Here is a 27,581-nt window from a genome sequence, read left to right on the forward strand (position 1 = left end):
CTTAAAAACACTCCTGTCCGGGCGCCTGGGTGGCGAGCTGGTTAAGCGCTTGCCTTCGGCTCAGGGCGTGATCCCAGCGTTTGGGATCGAGCCCCACATCAGGCTCCTCGCTATGAGCCTGCTTCTTCCTCTCCCACTCCCTGCTTGTGTTCCCTCTCCCTGGCTGTCTCTATCTCTGTCAGATAAATAAATAAAATCTTTTAAAAAAAAAAAAAAAACAACACTCCTGTCCAACTATACGGGATTCTTGTACATATTGTCTAGGTAGATTCTTGCATATTGCTATGTATTTTTTAAAGCTTCTCAAGAAATTTGATGTCAGAGAGTTGAGAATCATTGGTAAGAAAAGATGAGGAAGTAGTTTTATTTCTGTAATTCTTACCTATTTTTTTGTCCATGGCTCCCTTTAGAAAAATTCTAATAGATTTATGTATGTATATATGTAACACAAGTAATTTGGGGTGTACCATGGACTGTCACGTAAGAAACTCCTGTTTTAAATTGAATGTGTAGAGAATTTTAACATGTACAATCCTAGCTTTTTGATGAGAATAGCCATCTGAGGTTTCACTTTTAGTTGTCCTTTTGAGGCAGCAAAACTTTTGACCATCCCTACCATCATCCCACTATAACTTTGCAGAAGACTGTTTTGAGTGAGGACTTTCAAAGGGTTAATTGAAAAGAGATGTAAACATCAAGGAATAGTGAAGAAGGTCAGATGTTTGCAGAAATACCTTCAAATTTCTTGCCACTGCTGTTTGATCCTAAAAGTTGGTGGCAGTGCCAATATTGGCCTCACTCTTCAGTTTTTAAGAGGTCAAGAGAATACCTTTAATGTATCGCTTGATTTTATAGAGGGTTGGTGAAAAGTAATGTCTTTCTCCTTCCGTTCTAATCTCAGCCAATAGAAAAAGAAAGACTTCTGGCTGATTCAAGTATATTACTGAGGACTGTGATGGGAAAATGAACATATTTAGTCAAAAATAAAACTAGTCAGGAAAATTGCATTAGTTTCTGCTCAGAAGTCATTCTGAAGATACTTTATTTGCAAGGTTAAGACTTTTGTTATTGTCTTAGTTACTAACATAGTGATCCTAAATCAACTATGTTGGATTCTTTATTAAAGCAGAATGGGAAATTGGCTCTGCGATGAGCTGAAAGCTCTGGGTCTTCCTGTGTAAACGGGGTTAAATCAGTGTATACCTAATCCCTTCAGTCATACCCTTAACATAAAATTTACATAAATGTTTCAAGACAGAAATATGGTGTTTCTTTAGGAGGCTTTGTTTTCATTTTGTTTTGGGGTTTGTTTGTTTGTTTTTTAATATTATTAGAGAGCCTGCAGGAGCTGGGGGAGAGGGAGAGAGGGAAGCAGACTCCCTGCTGAGCTTGGGGCCTGATAATAGCTTGATGCCTAGCTTGATCCCAGGACCAAGGTCATGACCTGAGCGGAAGAGAGTCACTTAATCACCCCAGGCACCCGTAGATCATTTCTTTATTATCTAGCTTTCTGGGATCTTGAGTTCTACTTACTCTTATGGTAGAGAGGCAGCTGATAAGGAGCCTAAGAAAGAACAGTTGAAGAATCCAAAGACTTCATATTTAGCAAAGAAGTTTATGACCAAAGTCCTATATAATCACAGTTTTCTTACCCCTAAAGTGGAAATAATAATGCGTAATACTCATAGAGTGGCTGTGAAGACTAAAGGAAACATGAAAGATAAGAAATTGCATTATAGGGGCATCTGGTGGCTCAGTCCCTTAAGTGTCTGCCTTCTCCTCAGGTCATGATCCCGGAGTCCTGGGATCGAGCTTCACATTGGGTTTCTTCCCCTTCTCCCCCTCTATTCGTGCTCTTTCTCTTTCTCAAATAAATAGGATCTTTTAAAAAATTAAAAACAAAAAAAAGAAGTTGCATTATAAACGTAACAAGCCCCAAGTATTGTAACTGTTTACAACCAATTAGTGACAACCATTAGGACTCATTCCTGTTTGTTTTCAAGATCTTCAGATTTCTTAATATGCTAAATTTCCTCAGTTATACTTCTGAATTAGTATTTTTTAATAACTATTAATACTGGCGTATATTACTTTGTTGGCATTTATCAAAATGGAAGGGTCTTATGGATACCCCACCAATTGTCTTCCCAAAAAACTAACATCTGTAGCACAATTCGAGTTCTTTATGTTTGACAATAGTCTTACTAACTAATGCACAGTGAAATGAACAGTGGTTAGTGTTTGTTTTCTAGACATCTTTTTTTTTTTTTTTTAAAGATTTTATTTATTTAACAGAGAGAGACAGCCAGTGAGAGAGGGAACACAAGCAGGGGGAGTGGGAGAGAAGGAAGCAGTTGTGTTGTTGTTGGGGGACGGTTGGTTGTTTTTTGGTTTTTTTTCTCTGTCTTTTAAAACACCTCAGTTTAAATATATGTAAAAGAGAACAGTGTAGGGGCACCTGGGTGGCTCAGTCAGTTAGGCATCTGACTCTTGATTTCAGGTCAGGTACTGGTCTCAGGGTTGTGAGATTAAGCCCCTCCTTGGGCTTCACACTGGGCCTGGAGCCTGCTTAATATACTCTCCCCCCCGCCCCCAAAGACAGAATAGTGCAGAGTAAAAGACAAAGACTGCTTTTATAAACATAATCTCAGTACCATTTATACATAATTAAAACATACCTTAATCTCATATGTTTTCCACAGACTTGATTTTGTGGGTTGTATTTTTGTGTATTTTAGCATGTTTCTCTGCCACCTGTATTTTCTCTGACCTGCTGGATAGATTGCAGGCTTGATGAGATTTCAGGTTCTATTTTCTTTTTTTCCTTTCATTTAGGGATGAGGGAGCATGAGGGGGTTATGGAAAAGAAGACCAGAATTACTTCATAAAGGCATTTTGCATTTTAGTCATCATTAACCTGATTTTCGACAGAAATTTTAAGAATGCAGGAAGCATTGGGTGTTTTATAAGGAGTATCAGGAAGTAGGTAATTAACAGTGTTTTCTTAGGAGAATTAGAATGACTTGTATTTTCGTTTGGGAACAGGTGGGCATTTGTGATCAAGTCCCAAGGATTGTAAATACCTTTAAAACTGAAGGGTAATCAAATGTTAATCCTAACCTATATTTTAGTATGTTGTCTACTGAGGAGGCAACAGGATCAGATTCTGTAGCTTTATGCTACATATTGCACTTTTTTATTTTTTAAAGATTTTATTTATTTATTTGACAGAGACAGCCAGTGAGAGCATATTGCACTATTTTAATTTGGGGTATGGGTGGAAAAGTTAAAAGTGTTACCTGTGGTCATTAAAGATGACCATAGTTTAAAAGGATTTTCATTACATGCTTTATCAGGAATGGTGCTGTTCTTCTAAAGTTAAATAAATGTATTTGTTAATATCTTAGCATTATAACAGTGATCAGATTTTGCATTTTAATGACGAAAAATCCAAATGGTTATTAAGTTTTTTCCCTAAGTTACCTTTTTCACTGATTACCTGAGTTAGGCCTGTCTTTTGTTTTTGTTCTTAAGGCCATTCCTAATTTTATAGGTGTTGTAAGTTTTGGGATGAATTTTAATAAAAATTGCTGATACATGTGGAACTGCCATTTTAGATGTATTAGTATCTGACAATCATACATACTGTCAGCTCTGTTTCACGTATACTATAAACGAAAATTGAGTAACCAAAACATTTTTTTCTGGTAGGATACAACCCCAGAAGAAGTTTTTTGTTTAATGATGACTATTCATGGGCATCTGTGTATAAAACTAGGGGAGTTGCATAAGTCACACCTGTGTGCAAAACATACTGTTTGTTGTTGTTGAAAGTCTGAAAACTTGCAAGCTTCTGACAGAGATCCAGTTTCAAATGTGTCCTATTGAGAATGTTGTTGCTTCTAAGAAAATTGTTGCTGGAGGACTTCTTGTGTGAACAGTTGCTTTGAAATATTTACAAATGATCTGTTTTTCAGTTTCTTAAACTTTATTTCTAATTTATTTAAAATCTCTTTCCACGTTGAGTTTTAGGGATTCACTTTTGAAATTACGGAGCATTAGAAGGCTGTATGTGCTCTCTTGCCAAAAGTGTTGTAATAAAAATATTCAGCACATTGTTGGAGATCCACGGGCATTAAAGGTCTATTTTTTGAGGGATCTTAACCTTTTAAACAAAATTGGAATATACTACAAGTAGATCTGAAAGTTCTTATGTAGGCTAATGTAAGCATGGAATTGATGCTTGTTACAGTTAAGCTGGCATTATTATAATCATAATTGATTTATAAGTGTTTGCTATTTGTGCCACAAATACTTAGTGTTTCCTTAAGTATAGAACCATCCATTTTTAGAGAAATACTGAAATTCTATGGATTTTAATCAGTTGTGGTCCCACATTTCTTTCTCTTACAAGATAACCCATGAAATTGTTCTGGAATTACATAGTGGTAATGGTTGCACAAGTTTGTGTACACATTCAAAGGGTTTATCCTATGGTACATGAATCATATGTCAATTTATTTATTTTTAAAAAATATTTATTTGACAGAGATAGAGCATGAGTGGGAAATGGGGGAAGGTGCAGACTCCCAGCTGAGCAGGGAGCCCGACTCGGGGCTCAATGCCAGGACCCTGGGATCATGACCTAAATTGAAGGCAGACGCCCAGCCACCTGAGCCACCCAGGCACCCCTCATATTTCAATTTAAACGAAAAAGAAACATGACTCAGTTATGGTCAGCCAAGTAATTCTAGATCATTCTTCTATTGAGAACTTGGGAACACAGGAAACAAGTGTCTAATTATTAAGTTTGACAGTAGACTATAGTATGAAAGCTAAGACAAAATAAATACCTGATAAACAAATGATGGTTCAGAAAGACCCTGATTTTAGTTCAGTGGTCTATGTGGACTTATATCATCACATATTGCATACGGTACGTGAATAATAATGTAAACAGTGTATAAGTGACTAGACTGTAAAGTTCTTCCATTAGAGCTTTTTCAGAGTGCTATTATTACTCCATATCGTAAGTATCTTAAGTAAATATGCCAGCACACCATGAATAGAAAGAATGGAATACATCACCTCACATATCTAATATAGCACATGTATTGCAACCCGTATGTTACCTATTGAAGAAACTGTTGTAGCAAGCACTGTATGATAACAGTGAAGAAAATGATGTGGAATTAATATCAGCTGCTATGTTCCCTTCATTGCATCATAGGAAGATGAGTCGTGTTTCCTTTTATGGAGCGCTGAGCTTTCCTAAGATTTTAAGAGCCCCCAGGTAGTTTCACAAAATGCTATATTTCAGCTTGGCTTTGGTAGTGAGTAGGAGGTTTTGCCACAGATAGGGTAAAGGTACAGAGTTTTAAGTATCCCTGTTTGTATTTGGGAAAGCAGCCAGTTATAATTGGAGAGTGTTGGTTGGGTGCCTGGGTGGCTCAGTCAGTTAAGTATCTGCCTTCTGCTGAGGTCATGACCTCAGGGTCCTGGCATCAAGCCCCCCACATCAGGCTCCCTGCTCAGTGGGGAGCCTACTTCTCCCTCTCGCTCTGTGCCTCCCCCTGCTTGTTCGCGCACGCACAGTTTCTGTCAAATGAATAAATAAAATCTTTTTTTTTTTTAAGTGTTGGTTATAGAGGGCTTTGTATGGCATGTTCGGCATATGCCACATAGGCGGAATTAACTTAGGAACAGGTTCATGGCTAGAAAAGAGAAATTGGAGGGGAAAAAAGATGTATTAAGTAGTTAACATAGTAAATGTTGGAATGGAGAGGAGGTATAGGAATTTCTGAGGTGAACTGGTCTTGGTGTAATTTATTGAGTTATGAGGGTTATGTGTTTTGTAGGGAGAAAATAAATATAGCTTAGATTTTTAAGTTTTATGATTAAGATTATACTAGTAAAGTTTACATGAAAGGGAGGTTTAGAGGGTTTGAGTTGTTTGAATTTGGGGAAAAAATGTTATTGGTACTTAACAGCTCTTTTCTAGAGAATGGTATCCTAGTATTCAGTGGAGAAAAGTAGTTGAGGTGAAGTACAGTGGTGGAGAACTCTGTTGAAATGCAGGACAAGGGAAAGAGGCTAGCCATCATATTGAACTAATATTTAAGCCCTTATTTTGTTCTAGGCACACAAAGTTTTAGGTTTTAGATAATAAATTACAGAAATAGTGACTGTAGATTGAAGCCCCTCCCCTTCTGTGTTACTGGGATTAGTGGGGCTATCATCTTGCTTCCCTCCTTTTTTTCCATTTTTCTGATATTCCTGAGTAGCAGTGGACCTGAAGGAGGAGCACATGAAATATTTAGGTTTTGAAGTATTGGGTGAGACCATCTGCTTGGAAAGGCACGTGATTCAGACCAACAGGGTTCTTAACTACTTGGGAAAGCTAAGGGATACCTTCGTAGATGTCATTTTAAGCATAAGGTGAAATTGTGCATTTGCTCTGAACCCCTGACTTATTTTTTGTATGGGAACCTGATCATGTTATAGTTGCTAGGAGAATTTTAGTTGAGAGCATAGTTTAGTACAGAATACACTTTCAACATAAACTTGGTATTATTGACTTAAAATTTTAACAGTACATTCTTAAGTTCACTTAGCATTCATTTTGGGCTGTTTGCTTATTTTTATTGTGCCCTGGACTCTCAGTTAGTAGGTGGGAGATCACTTCTTTCCTGGGGAAGCATTTGACCCTCAGTTATGGACAGCCAGGTAATTCTTAATCATTTTTCTATCGAAAACTTGGGAGCGTAGGAAACATTTTCTAATGAATAGGTTTTGATAGTAGGCTATCGTATGAAAGCTGAGACATGATAAACACCTGATAAGCAGATGATGGTTCAAAAAGATCCTGAGAATCTGCTATATGATTCTGAATTTTAAATGCCATTCTGTTATAACCTCTAATCCAAAGATAGCCTCTGCTGTTTTAGGATTCTACTTCAGGATACTCTTAATTCAGGTAGATTTGTCATTCTCCTTGACATTAATTTTTTTCTTTTAATGTCAAGGAGAATGACAAATCTACCTGAATATATACACACACACACACACACACACACTATATAAAATTTATTTTTTTTTTTTAAGATTTTATTAGGGCAAGAGAGAGCATGGGGGCGTAGAGGAAGAGGGAGAAGCAGGCTTCCTCCTGAGCAGGGAGCCCTACTTGGGGCTCAATCCCAGGACCCTGGGATCATGACCTGAGCCAAAGACCTATAAATGACTGAGGCAGCCAGGCACCCCTATAAAATTCATTTTAAAGTGTCCAGTTCAATTTAGTATATTTAGAGTTGTGTGGTCATGACTACTATGTTCTAATTTTAGAACATTCCTCCATCACCCCCAAAATAAACACTTTGTTAACAGTCATTCTCTGTTAATCTATCCCAAGATTTAGCAACTACTAATCCAATTTCTGTCTGTAGATTTGCCTATTCTGGACATTTCATATCAGTGGATTCATACAGCATTTGTCGTTTTTGACTGATTTCTTCCACTTAATGGTTCATCCATGTTGTACCATTAGTTAGTACTTCATTCCTTTTTTTTTAAGATTTTTATTTGAGAAAGAGCATGGGGAGAGGGGGGAAGAAGCAGAGTCCCTGCTGAGCAGGGAGTCCAACCAGATCCCAGAATTCCGGGATCGTGACCTCAGCTGAAGACAGAAGCTTAAATGACAGAACCACCCAGCAGTATAATTGCTGGATTTTAATCCATTGTATGGATGATATCACATTTGGTTTATCCATTCATCAGTTGGTGGACATTGGAGATGTTTTCACGTTTTGAACAATGCTACTATGGATATTTGTATACACATTTTTGCATAGACCTGTGTTTTCATCTCTCTTGGCTATATACCAAGAGTAAAATTGCTGGGTCTTATGATATTTCCATATTTAACCCAAGGTAAGCCCATATTGTCTTTCAAAGCAGTTGTACTATTTTACATTCCCATCAGTCATGTATGAGGGTTCTGCTTTCTCCACATCCTTGCCAACATTTGTTTTATTATTGCTTGTCTTTGTTGATTACCCTCGAACTAGTATAGTTAATGTTATACCATTGTGGTTTTTTTGATTTGCATTTTCTTAAAAACCAGTGATGTTAAGGGGCACGTGGCTAGTGCAGTTGAAAGGTAATGCAGCTCTTGATCTCAGTTGTGAGTTCAAGCCCCACATTGGATGTAGAGATTACTAAAAATAAAAAAAACTAATGATATTGAGTATTTTTGTGTGCTTAATAGATATTTATTTTTGGAGAAATGTAATCAGATCCTTTTATCTTTATATTGGGTTTTCTTGTTGAGTGTAAGGCTTTGTATATTATAAATACAAGTCTCTGGATACAGTATCTGATATTGACATTTTTGATGTATTACTGTTTTCAAGTTTTTTATAGTTTCATCATTCTGCCTTGTGATCCCAGGAGACATGTTAACTATCACTTTATACTAACAACGTTTACTAATTTGTAAGGATTATGGTTTTATTATAGACTGGAAAATTAATAGAATTCTAAGCTGTGTTTGGAAATTATATGTAGGCAGTAGATATCTGTGGCAGCAACAAAATAGAACAGTGTTGTCTAATAGAACTTTCTGTGGTGATAGATATATTCTGTATCTGTGGGGTTAGTGTGGTAGACAGTCACATATGGCTGTTGTGCACTTGAAATGTGGCTAATGTGACTGAGGAACTGAGATTTTAATTAGAATAGCCACATGTGGCCAGTGATTACTCAGTTGGACACTGCAGGTCTAGAATGGGGCAAAGTTAAGCTTTACTGGGTCAGGTGAATTTTGAGTAGTGTTGAATATGAGAATTGTGATGACTGAAGACTACTCTTCAGGCAGGAAGTTAGAGAAGTCAGACCGCTGTTTTGGAACAAAGCTGACAAGGAATATTGATGGGGTATCCAAGAAACTCATTTTTCAGGGAAAGAAAGAGAAGGTACCCTTTGATAAATAGAGTAAGATTATACTTTGATATACCCTCTTAAGAACTGTATCCAAGGAATGAAAAAGTCCACCAAATAGAATTTGACTTAATTCAGGCAGATAACCTTTTTCTTTAGGACCTTTATTACCTTGCAGTAATAAATGTGTTACTACTGTGAGATTAGTGGAGTTTAGCAANNNAAAGAGATTCATAGGGTACAAAATATGTAATAGCAGGAGAAACTTACCAGTGGAAAGTTTTGTGATTTCCTTAAAGCAAGTATGACATGGTAGTCTCATCACATCCATTGGAACGAGATCTGATTTTCTTTTGTAATGGCTTGAAAAATGATGCAATTTTGTGGTAGATTATTATATTCAACTTTGTTTTGTGTGGTTTTCCTAGGGGGAAACTCCCAGTAGTCTTTATAAAGCTAGGAAAAGCAGATCACTGCTCCTGGCTTTCCAACTATAAAGATAGGTTTGGTTTGTTATGTGTTGATAGTGTGGTTGTGACAAGTTCTTTCCTAGAGGCCACTTGAGGAGAGGCATTGTTGTGTTCACCAGGGGTGCTGTGGTGGAAAATAAATGGTCTCCGAGAAGATGGGTGGATTGAACACAAAAAAGCAAGTTAAGGCATCTTTAGCTTTTACTAAATGAGATGGGAAGCCGTTGGAAAGTTTTGAAGTTAATCCAGACAGATCTGCTTGCAGATCAGTGTGAAGGCTGAGAGTGGAATCAGATGTCACCAGAGTTTTGGCCTGGACAACTAGAGACTTGGAATTTACAGAAACAGTGGTAGGAGAAGAACATAGGAACTTGGTTGGGGAGTGAATATTCAGACTGGTATGGACATGTTTATTAGACATTAACTTTGAGAGATGTTAAATAGGCAGTTGTTTATACAGAGATACAGTAGTGTCTGCTTGTAGGTCATACAACCATAATATTGGATGAGTGGAGATAGAAAGTAGAGATCCCTGGAACTTTGAAAGACTGGAGAGGAATCAGTATGGGTAATTGAGAATGCCGTAAAGAAACCTGGAGAAAAACCAGAAGCATGAAATGTCCTGGCTCTGTGAATATGTATTGAAAGAGTAGAGGGATGAACTACATATATTAAGTAATACAAAGATTTAGAAATTGTGGGGTCATTGGTGACTTTGACATGGGTAGATTTTGATAATGGTGGGGCAGAAACATTACAAGGAGATTTCAAGAATGGAAAGATAAAAATAGGATATCTTTATACGTACAGCAGAATTTACTCTGTACAGTTTTAACATACATAGTATAAACAAGGTATGGTATCTACCAGTGTAATCAGGATACAGTTCCATACTTCCTAAAAATTAACCATGAAGCACTTTTCCCTAGCCCCTTGGGAGCCACAAGTCTGTGTTCTCAGAAAGCTACTTAAAAGAAATTTTATTGTAAGCCAAAGAAATGTACTCTTCTGGCCCAGCTTGGTAAAATGAGAATATAGGAATGAATGGGCTTACATGTTCTTAACATATGGTCTGTAAACAATATTCTGAATACTCTTTTATAATTTTGGCTTTATAAAAAAATTAAAATTGTACCACATGGGCAGTTTTTAAGACATCTTTGGAAAAGACCCAAAGTGACATTTGGGGAGTACGTATGTTAACATTATGACAAATGAATAAGGTTATAATTCTTGGGACACGGTGTCTATTAACGAATGTCCACCTGGATGTAAAGCTTGATTATAAGCAGAAGCAAAGATTTAAAAACAATTTTTTTTTCCTGAACATAGTCTTGAATCCAGTACTGTTTCTGAATGGATGATCAAAGCAACCCACATATTATCGCTCAGATTATTTTTTGTTTGAAAATTTTCAGGTGAATTTTCAAGTTGTCTTTCCTGGAAACATCTGATTTTGTGTTAACGTAGCTTCCCAGATGAATCTATCAAGACAAATCCCTATATTTTTGTAATTTTCTAAGATGTAGCTTTTATTTTTTTTAATACAAAAATTGGGTACATCATAAAATGAGTAAAGTATAGTTAATTTTTTTTCCCTCTCACAGTTATAAATAAATCAGTGAGGCAGTTTTCAGTTGTATGTATTGAAATTTGCAAAAATACCCCTAAATACTAAACCGACAATTCTTTCTGAAAGAAGATTGTAGAACCATTTATTCATTGGCAACATTGGTTCTACACATACAGGGGCTGTTAATTCCTTCCGTTTGTAAGCAGGAATGCATATGGTGTTCCCAGCCTTGATCATTGTTCTTTGGGCAGGTTCTTAAACCCACAACGGTGGTTAGGTAATCTTTGTTTTTCCTTCAATTACAAAACTGTTTTTTCTTTAAAATTTTAATAGTTTTGGTGCCACTATGTATTGAATGATCCTGTGCCACATACTGGTTTGTCCTTTAGTCCCTGTATCATTAAGGTGAGCAGGGCTTGCTGTTTTTCAGTCCTATAGAACATTTGTATCCTTAATGGACCATTGGATAAAGGCAGCACAAAGAAAATTAAGGAACATAAAGTACTATGCAAATTTATATTGGTAATTGGCACTCTATCCATAAATTGCATTAGCGAAACAAGTTTAAGTTCACAGTTATATTCAGTTTGGCTTCTCCCAAGAAGAGTCACCAAGGCAGCATGTTTGTGGGAAAATACTTGCAAATAAGGTTTAGAAATTGTCTCTTACTTTAGAAATAAAACACAAATTATAAAAAAAAAATGCTAGTTGATTTATTTTAAGCACAACAGCAAGCATTTTGGCAACATGCAAACAAGTTTTTTGGGATCCGTTTTTTACATGACATAGTTTCATATTTACATTTTAATGTAAACCTGAATTAAACATTACATAGACATTTCATTCTTCTAAGCAGAGTCAGTAGCCTACTCATAAATCTTTGAGATTTAAAGAAATATAGACTATTAAAATTAACATTAGGGTGAACTTTTTAAAATTTTGGTTTTTAGTTAAGTATTTGTCTACATGTTAAAATGAACTATATCATAATCTGTAATTGTGCATTTAAGGTAATTTCATTCTGTTACTTTTACTACATTAAAAACGAATGACATGGGGTGCCTGGGTGGCTCAGTCGTTAAGCGTCTGCCTTTGGCGCAGGGTGTGATCCTGCATCAGGCTCCTCCGCTGGGAGCCTGCTTTTTCCTCCCCGACTCCCCCTGCTTGTGTTCCTTCTCTCGCTGGCTGCCTTTCTCTGTCAAATAAATAAAGTCTGAAAACAAAAAAAAAGAATGACATGATTTTAAAAGTCTGAGAGGTTGTACTATCTATAGTCTAGTGAAAAAAGTTTTGGTAGTTTTAAAAGATAATGGGAAATAGTTGCCATTCAAATATGGTTTCATAGAAGCTTTTATAAAGAATGGGAAAGACCATCCAGAAATAATATTTTATAATATTTAAAGATACCAGTTATTGAAAGCCTTGATTCTTGAATAGTTAACGTAAGGAGTGCGTTCTGAAGGTTTACCCTGGATGGTATGGTGGGAAACCTATCTATAGTTGAAGTTGTAGATTGTCTCAGGAGAGTACATTGATAAGAACCAAACAGTTGCTGTAGCAGAAGGGCTTTACTCGGGGCCTTAGTTTCAAGTCTTCAGTTGTTCATGCACTGGTTTGTGGCTAGAGTCATGGTGGCTAGTGTTTGAGGTAAGTATTTCATCAACTGGGAGTTTATTTAATTACCGGAGGTAGGATGCTGCTCTTTGGCTGGTAAACTCTGTACATAATTTTTGCTGTTGTGTTTCCCCTGGTTTCCTCTAGTTACATCCCACAGACTCATTTTACTGATATTTATTCATTGGGATTTTGCTCATCTCACTTTCTTAAAATCATTCTTTTTGAATCTCATGGATTTGTACGTATTTTTCTCTGTACTTCTCTAAATTAAAGCACATTTTAGTGTGCCTGGCTCAAGTCGGTAGAGCATGTGACCCAGGGTGGTGAATTCGAGCCCTATGTTGTGTAGAATTTACTTAAAATAAAAAATTCTTTTTAATAAATCAAAGCACATTTCTGAGAAATGAGCATTCTCTAGATCTGGTCTTGTTCCTGCATCAGTGATTTTTAACTTCATTGTGAATAGGTACATTCATAGAATTTTAGGTTTCAGAGATCTGACACATTCTAAAGCCCAAAACAACATGGTAGCCTGTAAAATAAATCCTCCTAGGAAAACCAGGGGTAAGCAGGGAGAAACATAATGAAATTTCATTATAGATAAAAAAATAATGAGCCAGAAGAAAATACTTCCTGACACTTGAATGAAATTATAATGGGATTGCATGTTTAAACTGAATTTGATAAATCAATATTGTATAGGGAGGAGGGAGTAATCTTATTAGATTGCTCTTACTTATAAACTATATCATGTTGTAGCTTTTACTTTTTTTATGATCATTTTAGAGAGAGTAAACAAGTGGGGGGAGGAGCAAAAGAGAAAAGCAGACTCCCTGCTGAGTCTAGAGCTGATGACATGACCGTGAGATCATGACCTGAGCTGAAATAGTCAGATGTTTAACCGTCTGAGCCATTATTTTTTTAAGATCTTTGTGGGCCTAGAATATCTGACAGTTGATTTCCAGAACTTCCTATTTCCTGTTTGATAATTAATATACCTAAAATTATTTTTAATCTCTAAATTTTTAAGACAGGAAGCAGGTATGGTATAGTAAATGAATATATTCAGGAGAATACAGTTTTACTAATACATTCTAGTTGTTCCCACAACTAGAATTGAAATTTAATAGTAGTGATTGAAATTTAATAGTATGAATCAGGGTTTTTGAGACCCGAAGACCATCTAGTCATCTAAGAAACTTGCCTTTGTAAACTTTATATTTTATTTTTAAGTAATCTCTTCATCCAACATAGGGCTTGAATTTACAACCCCAAGATCAAGAGTTGAATTCTCTACTGACTGAGCCAGCCAGGCACCACTGTAAACTTTTATTTTTAATAAATGACTTGTAATGCTTATATTTTTGCTTGGAGATAGGACAGTTTCTTTGTCTTATCTGTTCAGATAATTAGCTAGCTAGTGTGCGTCCAGAAGTGTTTTAATTTCTTTAAAATGGTATTTTAATGACTTTTTTTTTTATTCGGGCTACATTTTATACCAACGCTTAATGCCCAAATTTCTGGTTTAGGGTATAATCATAATTCTCTTAGGATTTAGTGCTTGTTCGTGTGGTAACAATGAAACTTTATGAAGACTCTTTAATGACTTTGGCTTTATCAGTAGGGAATCAGCACATGATACTGATCTTGATAAGCAAGGTTTTTCTTGTGGGGAAAATGGTTACTTAATTTGTAGCTAGTTCTTGAAGCTTTAGTAATTCCTATCCCTTTGACCTTGAGGGTTGTCAGAGAGGCATGGTTTTCTCTTCATGTTTTCACAGTCATGCAGTTTGACATTTTACAAGGAAGGTCTTCTTAAACTTCCTTAGAGGAATCTTTGTGAGTTTTTCAAGAATCCATTTTTGCTTGACCAGCAGTTAAGTTCCATGGCACTAAAAGCCCTTTAGCACTACCAGTTGGTCTTCCGAAACTTTTTTCTTCTGAAAACTAGAGCATTTGACTTTTATTCGTATTTGTGGGGCCATTACATAGATTCAAAACAAACTGCATTTCTTGCCTCATTTTCATTGTGATGACTGACCTGAATCAGGTGAAATTGTACGGTTCAGAAGAAGTTCCAGTGCTGACAAGTGTAGGGAATCTGGAATGGCAAGATGATTGGTTTGGAGACTGGTGCCAGTGCCAGTGAGTGGGTTGTTGGGAAGGGGTAGTTTAGATCTCTAAATCCAACAGGCTTGGGTCATGAGATGTTTCATGCCCAAAGATGTAGATAACTCACCTTCATTCACCTCAAGAAATTGAGATGTTTCATGCCCAAAGATGTAGATAACTCACCTTCATTTACCTCAAGAAATTGCTTTTATTTTTTTTTTTATTTTTTTTTAAAGATTTTATTTATTTATTCAACAGAGATAGAGACAGCCAGCGAGAGAGGGAACACAAGCAGGGGGAGTGGGAGAGGAAGAAGCAGGCTCATAGCAGAAGAGCCTGATGTGGGGCTCGATCCCAGAACGCCGGGATCACGCCCTGAGCCGAAGGCAGACGCTTAACCGCTGTGCCACCCAGGCGCCCCAAGAAATTGCTTTTAAAATATCGCTTTGCACAAAGGAGAGTGGTTTCTGAATTATTTTATATTTTATTTTATAGTTTTTGAATTAATACACTGGGAAATTAATGGTCCAAAGAAGAAAATCTTTAGGTATGGAAAGTAGTGGTGATAATAAAATGTTTCTATAAGCATCTTTTTTGTTTGTGTTAATTCCCATAAACCAATTAAAACTGACAAATTAACAACTCATTTAAAACTGCGGGACGCCTGGGTCAAGTTAAACCCAGGCCTATCCTAGGATACAAGGGCTGGATTAGAAGTTTTTGTATCTGGGGGCGCACCTGGGAGGCTCAGTCGGCTAAGCATCTGCCTTCAGCTCAGGTCATGACCCCAGGGTTCTGGGATCAAGTCCCACGTGGGCTCCTTGCTCAGCGGGGAGCTTGCTTCTCCCTCTGCCTGCTGCTCCCCCTGTTCTCTCTCTGGCAAATAAATAAATAAAACCTTTTTTTTTTTTTTTAATTTGCTGAGAAGAAACCTCTGTAGAAGCACTAATAACACCTTCCTACTTCCCGAATCGTACATTTTCTTATTTCCTGGGGCTCAAACTTAAAAATGTTCCTTAGTGGAGCTTAAAACAAAATTTTGAGTGCTTTAGTAACTTTTACCATGTCGTTGATTCTTTAGCACTTGACAAATCAATAACTATTGTACTTCAAGGGGAAAAGTATTGGGTGGTCTTGACTTAAAACTGCTTGAGTGAAAATTACTAAATTGTACCCTCACTTGTTTGGCAGTGTACCATGTGCTTTTTCTTAATTTAGGGAAATTCCTGTCATAGCTACTCCTAGGAAAAAATAAGCTACTACTATATTAAAGTAGGGTGGTGGAAACATTTTAGATTAAGTTGGGTTGAGGAAAAAAGAATGACCACTACCTGGAGGATTGGAGACTAGAAATTCAGAGATAAGCCACTGATGAGATATCTTAGAGGGAGACTCATCATATATATGAATTATAAAGTTTTAAGGCTTTGTAATACATCACTTTTGCTTCTTAAAACTTTTTGAAATTAGGCAGAACAGCAGTTGGTGGGTAGTTTTTGTAGAATAATATACCTGGGGCTGGGCATCAAGTTAGTTACTAAGAAGGTACAAAACAGAATTACAGGATTTTTTTTTTTCTAGTGGTAGGTCTTACCTTCTTATGCTGCCATAGTCTCTTATAAAAATAACAACATGGAATGTTTTCTAGAACTGATATCCATGTAAGTTTTTATGTTGTACTTTGAATTTTTTCTTTACAAATATGAGAGTCAATACCAAGCCATCCCTTGGAGGTGTATCTTCAGCAGTCACTAGGATACTTCTCCAGTGAAAGCAGCAGTTAAGGAACCAGTGATTTTTTTTGAGAGCTGAATGTGTGCTGGGCAGTGGATTTAGGCACTAGTGAATAGTGAACAAAACAGACAATATTCTCCATCCTGTTGGAATTGGAACTATGAATGCATCCTCTGCTTAAATGTTAGAATGGATCATGGCTTTTTATACACAGGTAACACATATATATAAATGGCTCTTTGTTTTTATAGGGCAGAACTGGTTAATACTGTCAGTTTTATATGGATCAGTTTAGTATCACTAATAGTAATTTATCTGTATACTTCTGTGGATGAAAAGTTCAGGGATTTAGCTCATAAGAGATACCAATGTTTGCAGACTCTATTATAAATTGCAGTCCCTCTTTGTGAGTATTTTATATGGGGTTGTTACTGTGTTTTATTTATTTATGAATTACTGGAGCGTATATAGAGAGTAAAATCAGTATATATATATAGGCTATTCATTGTACAAAGTAATGCTTTATTAATACTGCCAGAGTACAGAGGAACCGTTTATGTCCATCCCTTAAGGACAACCAACTATCATTGGATATGCCTGTGTGTATGTAGTATTTTCTTGAAGTACCTGCTGTATTCAAAATGGCAAAGAAGGGAGGTTTTTACCAGACTTTGGAGTGAAATTAGCAAAAAGATACAAATTGAGAGACAGTGAACATTAATTTATTATTTTATAAGGTCACTGATGGATCTTGCTGACTTAATTTTAGTTGTGAAGGAATTCTGTTTTCCTTTTATCCACTAGGATGTATAGTTACCCAGCACGTGTTCCTCCTCCTCCTCCTATTGCTCGGGCTGTAGTTCCTTCAAAACGCCAGCGTGTATCAGGAAACACCTCACGAAGGGGAAAAAGTGGCTTCAATTCTAAGAGTGGACAGCGAGGATCTTCCTCCAAGTCTGGAAAGTGTATGTATTATTATTGTGGCTTTGTGATTCTGCTGTTTCTTGTGTGTTGGAATAGGGAAATTAATGCAATTAATAGTCAGGGTTTGTACAAATGCCTTTGTATAATCAAGATAATGGAAGAGGAGAAGATAGTGATTAAGGGGCCAATTAAAGTATAAGACTTTAGGGGAGCTAGGCACTTGTGAATTTACAAAATGTGTAAGTCAAACAGTACAAAAAATGCTTTCAACTATAATTGAGGTCTTTAGTGGGCCTACAAAAATAAGAATACTGTTGCTGAGGGAGTAAGCACATTAGATACAGGTTTTAGCTACCAACTAAAAAAAATGAGGATCCCCATGACTGGTACTGTATGATCCTGGCTCCATTTCTCCCCTGGGATCTCCTGCTGGCTATTGCCGTATGGTTTAGTGGGCAATGTGTTTGGCATCTGTTAAGCTTCTGGTAGAGTTGATTCTGACCTAGAGTTTTGTTTGTATTAAAGTGAAAGGCGATGACCTTCAGACCATTAAGAAGGAGTTGACCCAGATAAAACAAAAAGTGGATTCTCTACTGGAAAGCCTGGAAAAAATTGAGAAAGAACAGAGCAAACAAGGAGGTAAATGGTCTTGCCGCTTGTTGGGTATAAAGTTGGGTTAGTTACTGAAGATAGTTGAAGGTATATGTTGGAATAGTGGGATATAAAGCAATTGAATATGAAACTTGGGGAATTTGAATTGGGAAGGGCATTTGTGTGGGAGGATTTAGATTTGTGCTGCAGTTCTGTGATCACTAGTGGGGATTGTCTACATCCTGTGGACATTACTTGCCCCTAGACAGACTTGTCCTTCTCATCCCCAGTAGAGATGAAGAATGATAAGTCAGAAGAGGAGCAGAGCAGCAGCTCCCTGAAGAAAGATGAGACTAATGTGAAGATGGAGTCTGAGGGGGGTGCAGATGACTCTGCTGAGGAGGGGGACCTACTGGATGATGATGATAATGAAGATCGGGGGGATGACCAGGTGAAAACCACGGGAAAGGAAAGAAAGAGGTGGTGGAGGGGGGAGCAGGGACACATGGAGTGCCTCTAACTCCATCCTATTTGTGTCTGTTTCTCACAGCTGGAGTTGATCAAGGATGATGAAAAAGAGGCTGAGGAAGGAGAGGATGACAGAGACAGCGCCAATGGCGAGGATGACTCTTAAGCACATAGTGGGGTTTAGAAATCTTGTCCCATTATTTCTTTACCTAGGCGCTTGTCTAAGATCAAAATTTTCACCAGATCCTCTCCCCTAGTATCTTCTTCAGCACATGCTCACTGTTCTCCCCATCCTTGTCCTTCCCATGTTCATTAATTCATATTGCCCTGCGCCTAGTCCCATTTTCACTTCCTTTGATGCTCCTAGTAGTTATTATGTTAAGTCTTACCCTGTAATTTTTGCTTTTAATTTTGATACCTCTTTATGACTTAACAATAAAAAGGATGTGTGGTTTTTATCAACTGTCTCCAAAATAATCTCTTGTTATGCAGGGAGTACAGTTCTTTCCATTCATACATGAGCTCAGTAGTTGCTTCCCTAACTGCAAAGGCAATCGCATTAGTTGAGTAGCACCTGAGAACAGCTTTGAGTTAGAGGTATGTGTGTTATACCCCACATAAGAGTGCTATGTGGGGCTGTTCAACACAAATGTAACAATGTATTTTTGTGAATGAGAGTTGGCATGTCAAATGCATCCTCTAGAAAAATAATTAGTGTAATAGTCTTAAGATTTGTTTTCTAAAGTTGATACTGTGGGTTATTTTTGTGAACAGCCTGATGTTTGGGACCCTTTTTTCTCAAAATAAACAAGTCCTTATTAAACCAGGAATTTGGAGAAAAAAAAAAACCTGGTTTTTTATTTTTGTATTTTATAATCGTTTACTTCAAATTCTTTGTTTCGCAGCGGCCTCCACAAAAACCGTGGAATGTACTAGATATATTTTTCTTTGAGTCATAGTCATCACTCATACCAGCATACACTACTCAAATGATGTGTCATTGGGGGTGGGTATTGCATCAGGGAGACAGTAACTTTGATGTGGAGTGGAGATTCTTGGGCAGAATGGCTTTTCTATCCTAATGAAAAAGGTTTGGGAACTACATTAAGCTTTTTCGTTAATGTTTTGTGGTCCACTTGACGCCCTTTTTGAGATTTTTGTTGTGTGCTAAATCGTTTTGTCCTTAAATAGAAGAGGTTTGAACATGTCAAGATTGTAGGAAAATTTAAACAACTGGAGAATGAAACCTCTGTTTTCTTCCATTTTGTCCTTTTAATTGCTACTCAGAGTCCCAGTTACTTTCTGGATTCTGAGTCTGTGCCTCCAAGTTCCTAAAAATAGGAAAGCTCTTTCTTACCTGCTCTTCTATAGTTTATACCTTCCCAGGTAACTTAGAACATTTACTTTCAATGAGTTTAATCCATATAAATAATTTTTGTTCCCTCCTCCCATGTGATTAATTGCAGCGATTTTTAGGCGTGATACTAATTGGCACCTAGACTTCTAAGGATGGATTTATTAAACAGCTTCTAGATTTGTTATGCTTGCCTAATACTGAAAGGTCTGGTTTATTTATGTTTTATACTTGTTTCCAGCAGAGCAGGACAAGAACATGGTTAGTTTGGACTATTACCGTTCACACAAACCTTGGATTCCCCAGAAAGTTGATGTTTCATAGCATGCAGCAAAGGCATTTTATATCCAACCTACTATGAGCAGAAGTCCTATTTATTAGGATCTCAAATATCATTTTATATAACAGGTGACAAAGCAGAATAGAAGGAAGAGGCTGAACTATGAATTACCCCCTTGACCCCACATCCATTGTACAAAAGTAGCTTTTGTGGGTTAATTTGGTCAAAAATGCTTCGACCCACCCTGTTTTCTGATCTTAACATGATTTCATGTTACATAAACTCACTTTTGGCGTGTAATCCCAAAAAGAAAATAAGTTGGATGCTTAGAAGAAAGGGTCAAGGTTCTAAGATGTTAATAAAACACATTTAAGGTTATAATGTTAGCCATCAGTACTTAAAAGATGCTGGATGCATTTAGGCCAGGCATGAAAGTGTCTTTCTTAATTTCATATGAAACCAAGTATTGAAAGAAACTGTAGAAGACTTAGAGAAATGGTCCTATGCTCATAGAAGATGTATACACACACACACACACACACACGGTTATTGATAAAGAGATCTCTAGTTTGTCTTGATGGGGAAAGAGTCATTTCACGCTCTAGGTCTCAGGCTATTAGGAGTTAAAATTTCCTCATGGAACTAAGAACAGTACTGTAAAATTCTATAATCATAGGTTATACTCTTGTAATACTTGGAAATTCAGGTTCCTAGGCCAAAACTGTGGAAAAGGAAACATGACTAAAATAGCATATAGTTCTGTATCTTGCAATCTGATCAAATGCAGACACTACTAGCTTTTTTTTTAAAAAGGCCGTTAACCTTGAAGACCATTGATCTAATGAAGGTTTATAGTCACTGTTAACATTATTTAACTCTGGGCCCCAGGAAAAGAGGTTGGAACAGGTTCAGTTGAAATAGAGGCAGAGCAAGCATGGGCTCTGTGGGTTGGCAGTGGATGGAGTTGAAAACTTGACAGTTTTAGAGTCAGCTAATCGTTTAGAGGGAATTCTGGGTAACTTGACACTCTCAAAGACCAGGGCCTTAAGCTATTTAGTGGAAGTAAGATTTAAAACAAAATATGGTGATGCATTTGTTGGGTATTACAAAATTCAGAATGATTTACCCAAGATGCCTAGGAATGTAAGAAAATAGCCTGGAAGCTTTTAAGAGTACAGTCTCCAGCCAGGATTTGGATGAGGAAGGTGGATGACTTAAATGAAATCCCTTTGGAACATTTCTGATGCTACATAATTTTTAATGGGGAGACTTCTATGAAGTTCAGTGGCAAAGGTACTTTTCTCATTTGCTCTCTCACCGGTGAAAGGAGCTAACTTAAAGCTGTTGGAGTGGAATCGATGACAAATTTGGAATGCTTGAAAAGAGGATTCCCAATAGATTTCAGTTCGGATGTCACCTGAACATCTGAAACTTGCAAGGATTAGTAGTGCTAGTCAGTACATGTTTTAAAGTCTCTTAAGAGATGGAACTAGGTGTAAGAGAATACGAAAATGCAAACAAAAACAATAGAATTATGGTAAACTGGAAGGGAATAAAATGAAGTCAAGTGAGTATTGAGAATGTAATGGAAGGAAGGGATAGAACAAAAACAAGCATCGTTCTAGCCATACAGTAGCTATAAAATATCAATAAAGGAATCCAGTGAATAACTTAGCAGCAGTATGTTGATTCAAAAGAAGTAGCCAGGGGAAGCAAAGCCCACAGATACGATACGCAAAGGAAAGAAATGGAACTGCTCAGAGACTGTACTTAACAAATACTGGTGGTTTTAGGTAACCTGGATGTTGTGTTGGGGTGTGTTATGAAAGGAATAGAAAATAGGTATGCGTTCATTTTTAGGAGAATCAGAAAGCATCATCGACTGTGGCCTGGGAGAATGAAGGGTTTAGCCATATAATTTGACCCTTTTATTTAATGTGAGAGAAATTCACCTGCATCACAGTCAAATGGGGTTTGTGTTTCTGGACCCTAGTTCAGGTAACACTGACCAAGGAAGTGCATTTCACTTGAGTTGTAGGTGGGTTAAAGAAAAAAAGTATGGTTATATTTTGAAGCCAGTTAAAAGTAGTAAACACAGATACAACAGAAATGAGAGTGACCAATTGTGTAGAATGGGCTGGTAAGTAACCGCAAAGAATCTCGCTTTATCAAAACTGCTTTATCTCACAGAGAGCAGGTATCATTTATACCGTGGTGTTTATTTGACGGATAAGTGGCAGTCTGTTGGAGAATTTTTAGTGTTTTGAAAGACCTTGGGATAAAGTAAAAATTGGGTCAGCTAAACTACAGAAAAAGCCAGATTTAGATGTATGCCTGACTGGTGACAGAATTGCAAATGTTTAGAGAGGAGAATAAATTAGGGGTGTTGGAAAATTCCATGTTTGAATTTTAGTTAATCAAATTAATCCTAATACATCGGGAAGGCTTCAAAGGGTATGGGGTTGCATTAGTAACTTTGAAATTAATCAAAATCTTAATACCCCAATTATGAAGAGCAGGACCTGTGTAGAGAGGTGGAGTTTAAAGCCCTGTTTGACCTCTCCCCCACCTTAAGTCAGAACTAAAATAGAAGGGATAGTGTAATGCGGTGAATTCCAAAAAGACAAAGTAGCTAATTAGGAGTAGAAGCCCAAGATTTTTAGGTGTCACACAAAGAAGTTGAGGGAGATAAAATGTTCTGAAGATTTGACAAATTTGCTTGTACAAAATGACTCAACAGGCCTTTCATAAACCTGAAGTTGTGATTAAAAGTAATTATTAGTATGTTAAGTTAGTTGTCGAATGGATCTCAACTTTGGTTGTGTGTTAGAATTACCAAGGGAGCTTTTAAAATCCTGATGCCTAGATGTATGTGTACTTCAGACCAATTAAATCTCTGCAGTTGGGACTCTTGGCAGTAATTTTCAGTTTGCTAGCAACATGGGGAGCCCCTGCCACCAAGAGGCAAACAGTGCCGTTCCCTGTGTAGTTAAGGTGGAAGGGAGGAATTAGGGCATTCAGATAGGATGTCTCTGGGTGACTGGCTGATAAGTTAGTAAAAGAATGCTCATGTCATATGTTAGGCGGTTTAAGTCAAGATAAGTGCTTACAGTAAGAGCATGGGGGCGACACTTTATTTAAAATGAAAGGGTGAAAGTGAGCATGTGTACTTACCTTGAAATCTATGGCCCAAGTATAGAAAGCACTGAAGGGGAGGTGTCTGGCTAGGGTTAAAAGGTGAGAAAAGCTAAGGTTGAGGGAGAGACAAAGTCTGTACTCTGAGTTACAAGAAGACATGTTAAAGTAAGCCCAACCTTAACCACCCACCACTCTTTTTTAACCTATTGCAGTCTAATAGAACTTTTGTTACGGAAGTGTTTCATAATACATTGACTAACGTGCTAGCCCTATGGCTGCTGAGCCCTTGAATTGTGGCTAGTGTGACTGAGTAATTGAATTTCCAGTTTTGTTTTTAATCTGAGTAGTGTGGCTATCTTATTGGATAGCGTAGTGCTACGAAATGAGCAGTTCTAAAAAGTACAGATATGATACATCAGCTGTGACTTAGGCGAACAAATGTGACTTTCTGAGGTGTTTCGTGCCGAGTTCACTGAAAATACGTATTTTAGGCCCTAGACCTCAACATTGAAGACTTCCTTAGAACTTCCCTAGACTAACATGAATACTTACTTGATTAGTAGGACATTTACAACTACAGGCATAGTCTTTGTTACCTTCGTTTAGCAATGTTTCTTGGAAAATAATTCTTAAGTGGGATCCCATCTTGTCAGTGGGTGCCCAAGGCTCAAGGCAGATACAGGTTTTATATGCATCTGAGAAGGATGCTGGGCAAGCATTTAAGGTAAAATCTTAGTTGATTTTCACATAGTCCTATAACATGTATGGAAGTAACCCCTGAGTTTCAAAGAGTGTCAGACTAAGTGCCTTGTGGAAAGCCCCATAGATATTAAATGGTAGAGCCAACATTTTAGCCTGTGATCTAGCTTAACCATGAATTTTGGACCTAAGGAAAGGTAATGATACTTTTGAGCTTACATCCTGGATCCCAAAAAATGACACAACTATTTCCAAGGCATGATAAGAGACTAGGATCCCAGCACCTTCTCTCTTAAAAGGAAAAATAACCTTACCATTTCTCTATCAATCTGTACACTGAATACTAGAGTGGTTCATAGATCTAACAGTTGCAAACACGTCTTGAAAAACACCTGCCTAAGAGCAGAAACTGTGTTAGGCAACGTGGTTGGGCTTCAGAAATGTAGCAAAAACATAAGAGTCTCTCCCATCCAGTTTCCTTAGTTTCTCCTGGGGAACCCAGAGGCACTATTATAAACTATTTCTTCTATCTCAGACAACAAACTTTCCAGATATCTTGTAAAAATCATTATTTGTCAGGATAATATTCCAGTTACACAACTTTGACCCTGTACCATGATGCCTGCATGGTCCATTAGAAGGACCTGGCAATGTCATTACAAGAACATCCTAAAAAGGATTTGGTCTTTCTCAAAAGGACTTATTAATGTGAAAGGGGTTCAGTGACACAGGTAGAGTCACCTTTGCAGACTCAAGCTGCAATAATGAGTTTCTGGTATGAATGTGGGACATAAGTGACCCCCAAGAAAGTTTGAGAACCTACCTGTCCAGTTCAGTGACTCAGAAACTCCCACCCATTTACTACTTGATGAAGAACTTCAGTAGTTACCATCCAAACTTAGGAATCTTCCTATGGGCCACAAAGTCTTGGGGTCTGATACATGTTTTGCCTACTTGGTCCCTGCCCTAAAGGATACTTGCTTTACAGAGGTATGAATGAGATCCTTAAGCCTCTCCTGTCACAACTTGGGGAAGATGACCCACCCAGAGGGCTTGTAGTGGAGCCAGAGGTCTGCTAGATAGCTAGAGCCAGCTGTCCATCCAACCTCACAGTATTCCTCTCCCTACTCGGAACCTCTGATTCTCCATTTTGGTAGTTTCCTCATCCAGCCAAACCTGCCCTTTTCTCCAAACTTCATATGGATTCCGCAAAAGCTGTTTTGTAGCAGTGGCTAGGTCATTCACAAAGTGCCAGAAACTGCTGGGGTTTAGTTGCCAGAAAGTTAGCTGCCCAACTGCTAGAAATGCTGCAGTGGTCTGCTCTGTCTTGGGTAGTAGAAGGAGCAGCCCTTAGTAGAATCTGCTATTGGGAGGCGGGGTGGGTAGCAGCATCCTAACTTGCTCACTGTTATCTGACCAGCTATGGAGACAGCTTCAGTGTTCGCTATCAGTGTTTTCATTCCCTCACCTGGGCATACAATCCTGATTCATTCCCCTGGTGGGACCCAGCAACTACCCGGGTATGTGCCAGGTCCCTGCTCTCTCCCTTTCAGCCCGTGGATGAGGCACGTGGCAGTACTACTCTGAAGATTATCCTGTCTTGTCCTCTTAAGCACTCACCTAAGTGTAAGGATATACAGCTTCCCTTTAAAATAGTAACCCTCCAGCACAGTCCCTCACTTCGCCAAGTAGTCTGTAGTCTTCACACAAATAAATGACTTGAAGATTTATTTTCCCTAGATATCTACAGACCTTGGGAAGCTTTGTTTTTAGCTTTGGTGTATCTGAGGAGTACTAACTTTTTCCACCAAGATGGCAGCCTCCTGCCTGCCCTATATACACTTTTCTTTTTGCCTACCTTGCAATCCCCTTTGGGTGTCAGAGGCTCCATAGCCATGTTTCCCTCCACCCCGCTCTTTTTCAACTTTTTGGCTATCTTCAGTTTCCCTCCACCCCGCTCTCTCATTTTCAACTTTTTGGCTATCTTCAGTCCTTTCCTTGAGGAATGTTTATACTTAAAACTTCAGAATATCCTAGGCACAGTTTAGTTGCAACATAACCACACATCATTTTTCCTAAGAAGAAATACGCTAGTGAAATAACAACCACCAAGTTCAACAAAATCCATACTCCTGTATCTAGCTGATGTAAACACTTGATTATATTTGCTGTGTTTGGAAATAAAAATGACATGCTGTATTTTATAGCTACTGTTAAAGCTCATGTGCCTCCTAAAATGTCTGTCCAGTCATTTTCTCCCAGTCTTCCCTGGCACCATTCCAGTCCAAGCTACCATCCCCTTGCTCCTGGTTTACTGCAATACCCCCCTGTATACCCACACCCACTGTGATCCTTTTCCAACAGCCTTCGTGATCTTTTCAAAACACACATATAATCAAGGCACTTCTTGGTTTAAAAGCCCTTCTGGCTTTCCTTGCCTTAAGATAATGACAAAACTTCTTACCATAGTGCGCATGGCATAAACGGTCTTTCCTTGCCCATCTGTCCAGCCTCTCTACCACGTACTCCTCACTTTCCTTGTTCGAACTTTGCTTTTGCGCCTCTCACTCCCTATGCTCACTCCCTCCTTTGTCCATTTGGTTCACCCTTAGAGTTCAGCTCAAGTGTTGGCTTCCTCCAGGAACCGACCCCCCGCCTTTCTTAAGTAGGGCAGTTGGCTCTCCTAGAACCAGGAATCTCTTAGTAGTACTAATTACAGCCACACACCGCAATCTGATTACTTGATTAATATGTTTTTCTTATTAGAGTGGAACTCAATGAGAGCAGCAGCCGCATCTTTTACTGTTCACCAATATTATCGCAAGTGTTTCAGAATATCTGAAACATAAAAATATGTTGAATGAATGGGTGGGAAAGGGAAAGGAAAAAGTAGGGGAAGGTCAGCCCTGGGTGAGGCAGTCTTGGAAACAGCCGGAATGCCCAGCAAGGCTGCAGAACTGGCTGCACGACACACCTGCAGGAATGTTGTAATGCCTTGGGCCTGTCCCAAGGGGATGCATTCTTACGAGTGAACTTCAGAGTCCCTGCTTTCATTGTATTTCACCATCCTTTGCCAGTGCCTCCAACAAATCCCTAATAATGCATGTCTGATTGCCAAGGATGAGAGAGTGCGTTATCCAAAAAAGGTGGATGTGCGCATTGAGATTAATCTCTTCTAGGGCCCCCCGAGTGGCTCAGTCAGTTAAGCATCTGCCTTCAGCTTGGGTTGTGATCCCTGGGGTCTGGGGGCCTGGAATCAAGCCCTGTGTTGGGCTCCCTGCTCAGTAGGGAGTCTGCTTCTCCCTCTCCTCCTGCCCCTCCCCTGCTCATGCTGTCTCGCAAATAGATAAAATCTAAAAAGAAAAAAAAATAACCTTTTTCAATACCTGTAAGTCCAATTTCCCTTACAAAACGCACCGTTCCCTTAGTGGGCAGTTCTCCTACCCCTCAACATCTGCCCCTGCATTCTTTACTTTTTAAAGTATACATATATATACTAGAAAATGCATGCATTTTAAGCATACAGCTTCATGAAGATTTATGAAATGAACATGCCTGTGTAAACACCACCCTGATCAGGATATGGAACATTGCCAGCACCCCAGAAACAACCTTCATGCCCCCTCCCACTATTACCCCCCTAGGTAACCACTACTGTGACTTCCGTCATCATAGGTGTCCTCTTTG

General features: G+C 38.1%; 1 protein-coding gene across 10 annotated transcripts in view; it reads left to right on the top strand.

The window, feature by feature from the left end:
- Window positions 1-18,881, top strand: part of HNRNPC (heterogeneous nuclear ribonucleoprotein C) — a 54,286-nt gene extending 35,405 nt beyond the window's left edge. For 8 of the 10 annotated variants that reach the window (XM_040620677.1, XM_008711128.2, XM_040620680.1 and 5 more), the window contains 4 exons: window positions 17,245-17,405; window positions 17,890-18,003; window positions 18,246-18,406; window positions 18,506-18,881. In XM_040620677.1, the coding sequence (XP_040476611.1) occupies window positions 17,245-17,405; window positions 17,890-18,003; window positions 18,246-18,406; window positions 18,506-18,589 (520 nt within the window). In that variant the 3' untranslated portion in view covers window positions 18,590-18,881. The remainder of the gene's footprint in view (window positions 1-17,244; window positions 17,406-17,889; window positions 18,004-18,245; window positions 18,407-18,505) is intronic. The other 2 variants (XM_008711127.2, XM_040620684.1) reach the window with 1 other exon arrangement.
- The last annotated feature ends 8,700 nt before the right edge of the window (window positions 18,882-27,581 follow it).

This window comes from Ursus maritimus, unplaced genomic scaffold (genome assembly GCF_017311325.1).
Source record: "Ursus maritimus isolate PB19 unplaced genomic scaffold, ASM1731132v1 scaffold_36, whole genome shotgun sequence".
NCBI classification, from domain to species: domain Eukaryota; kingdom Metazoa; phylum Chordata; class Mammalia; order Carnivora; family Ursidae; genus Ursus; species Ursus maritimus.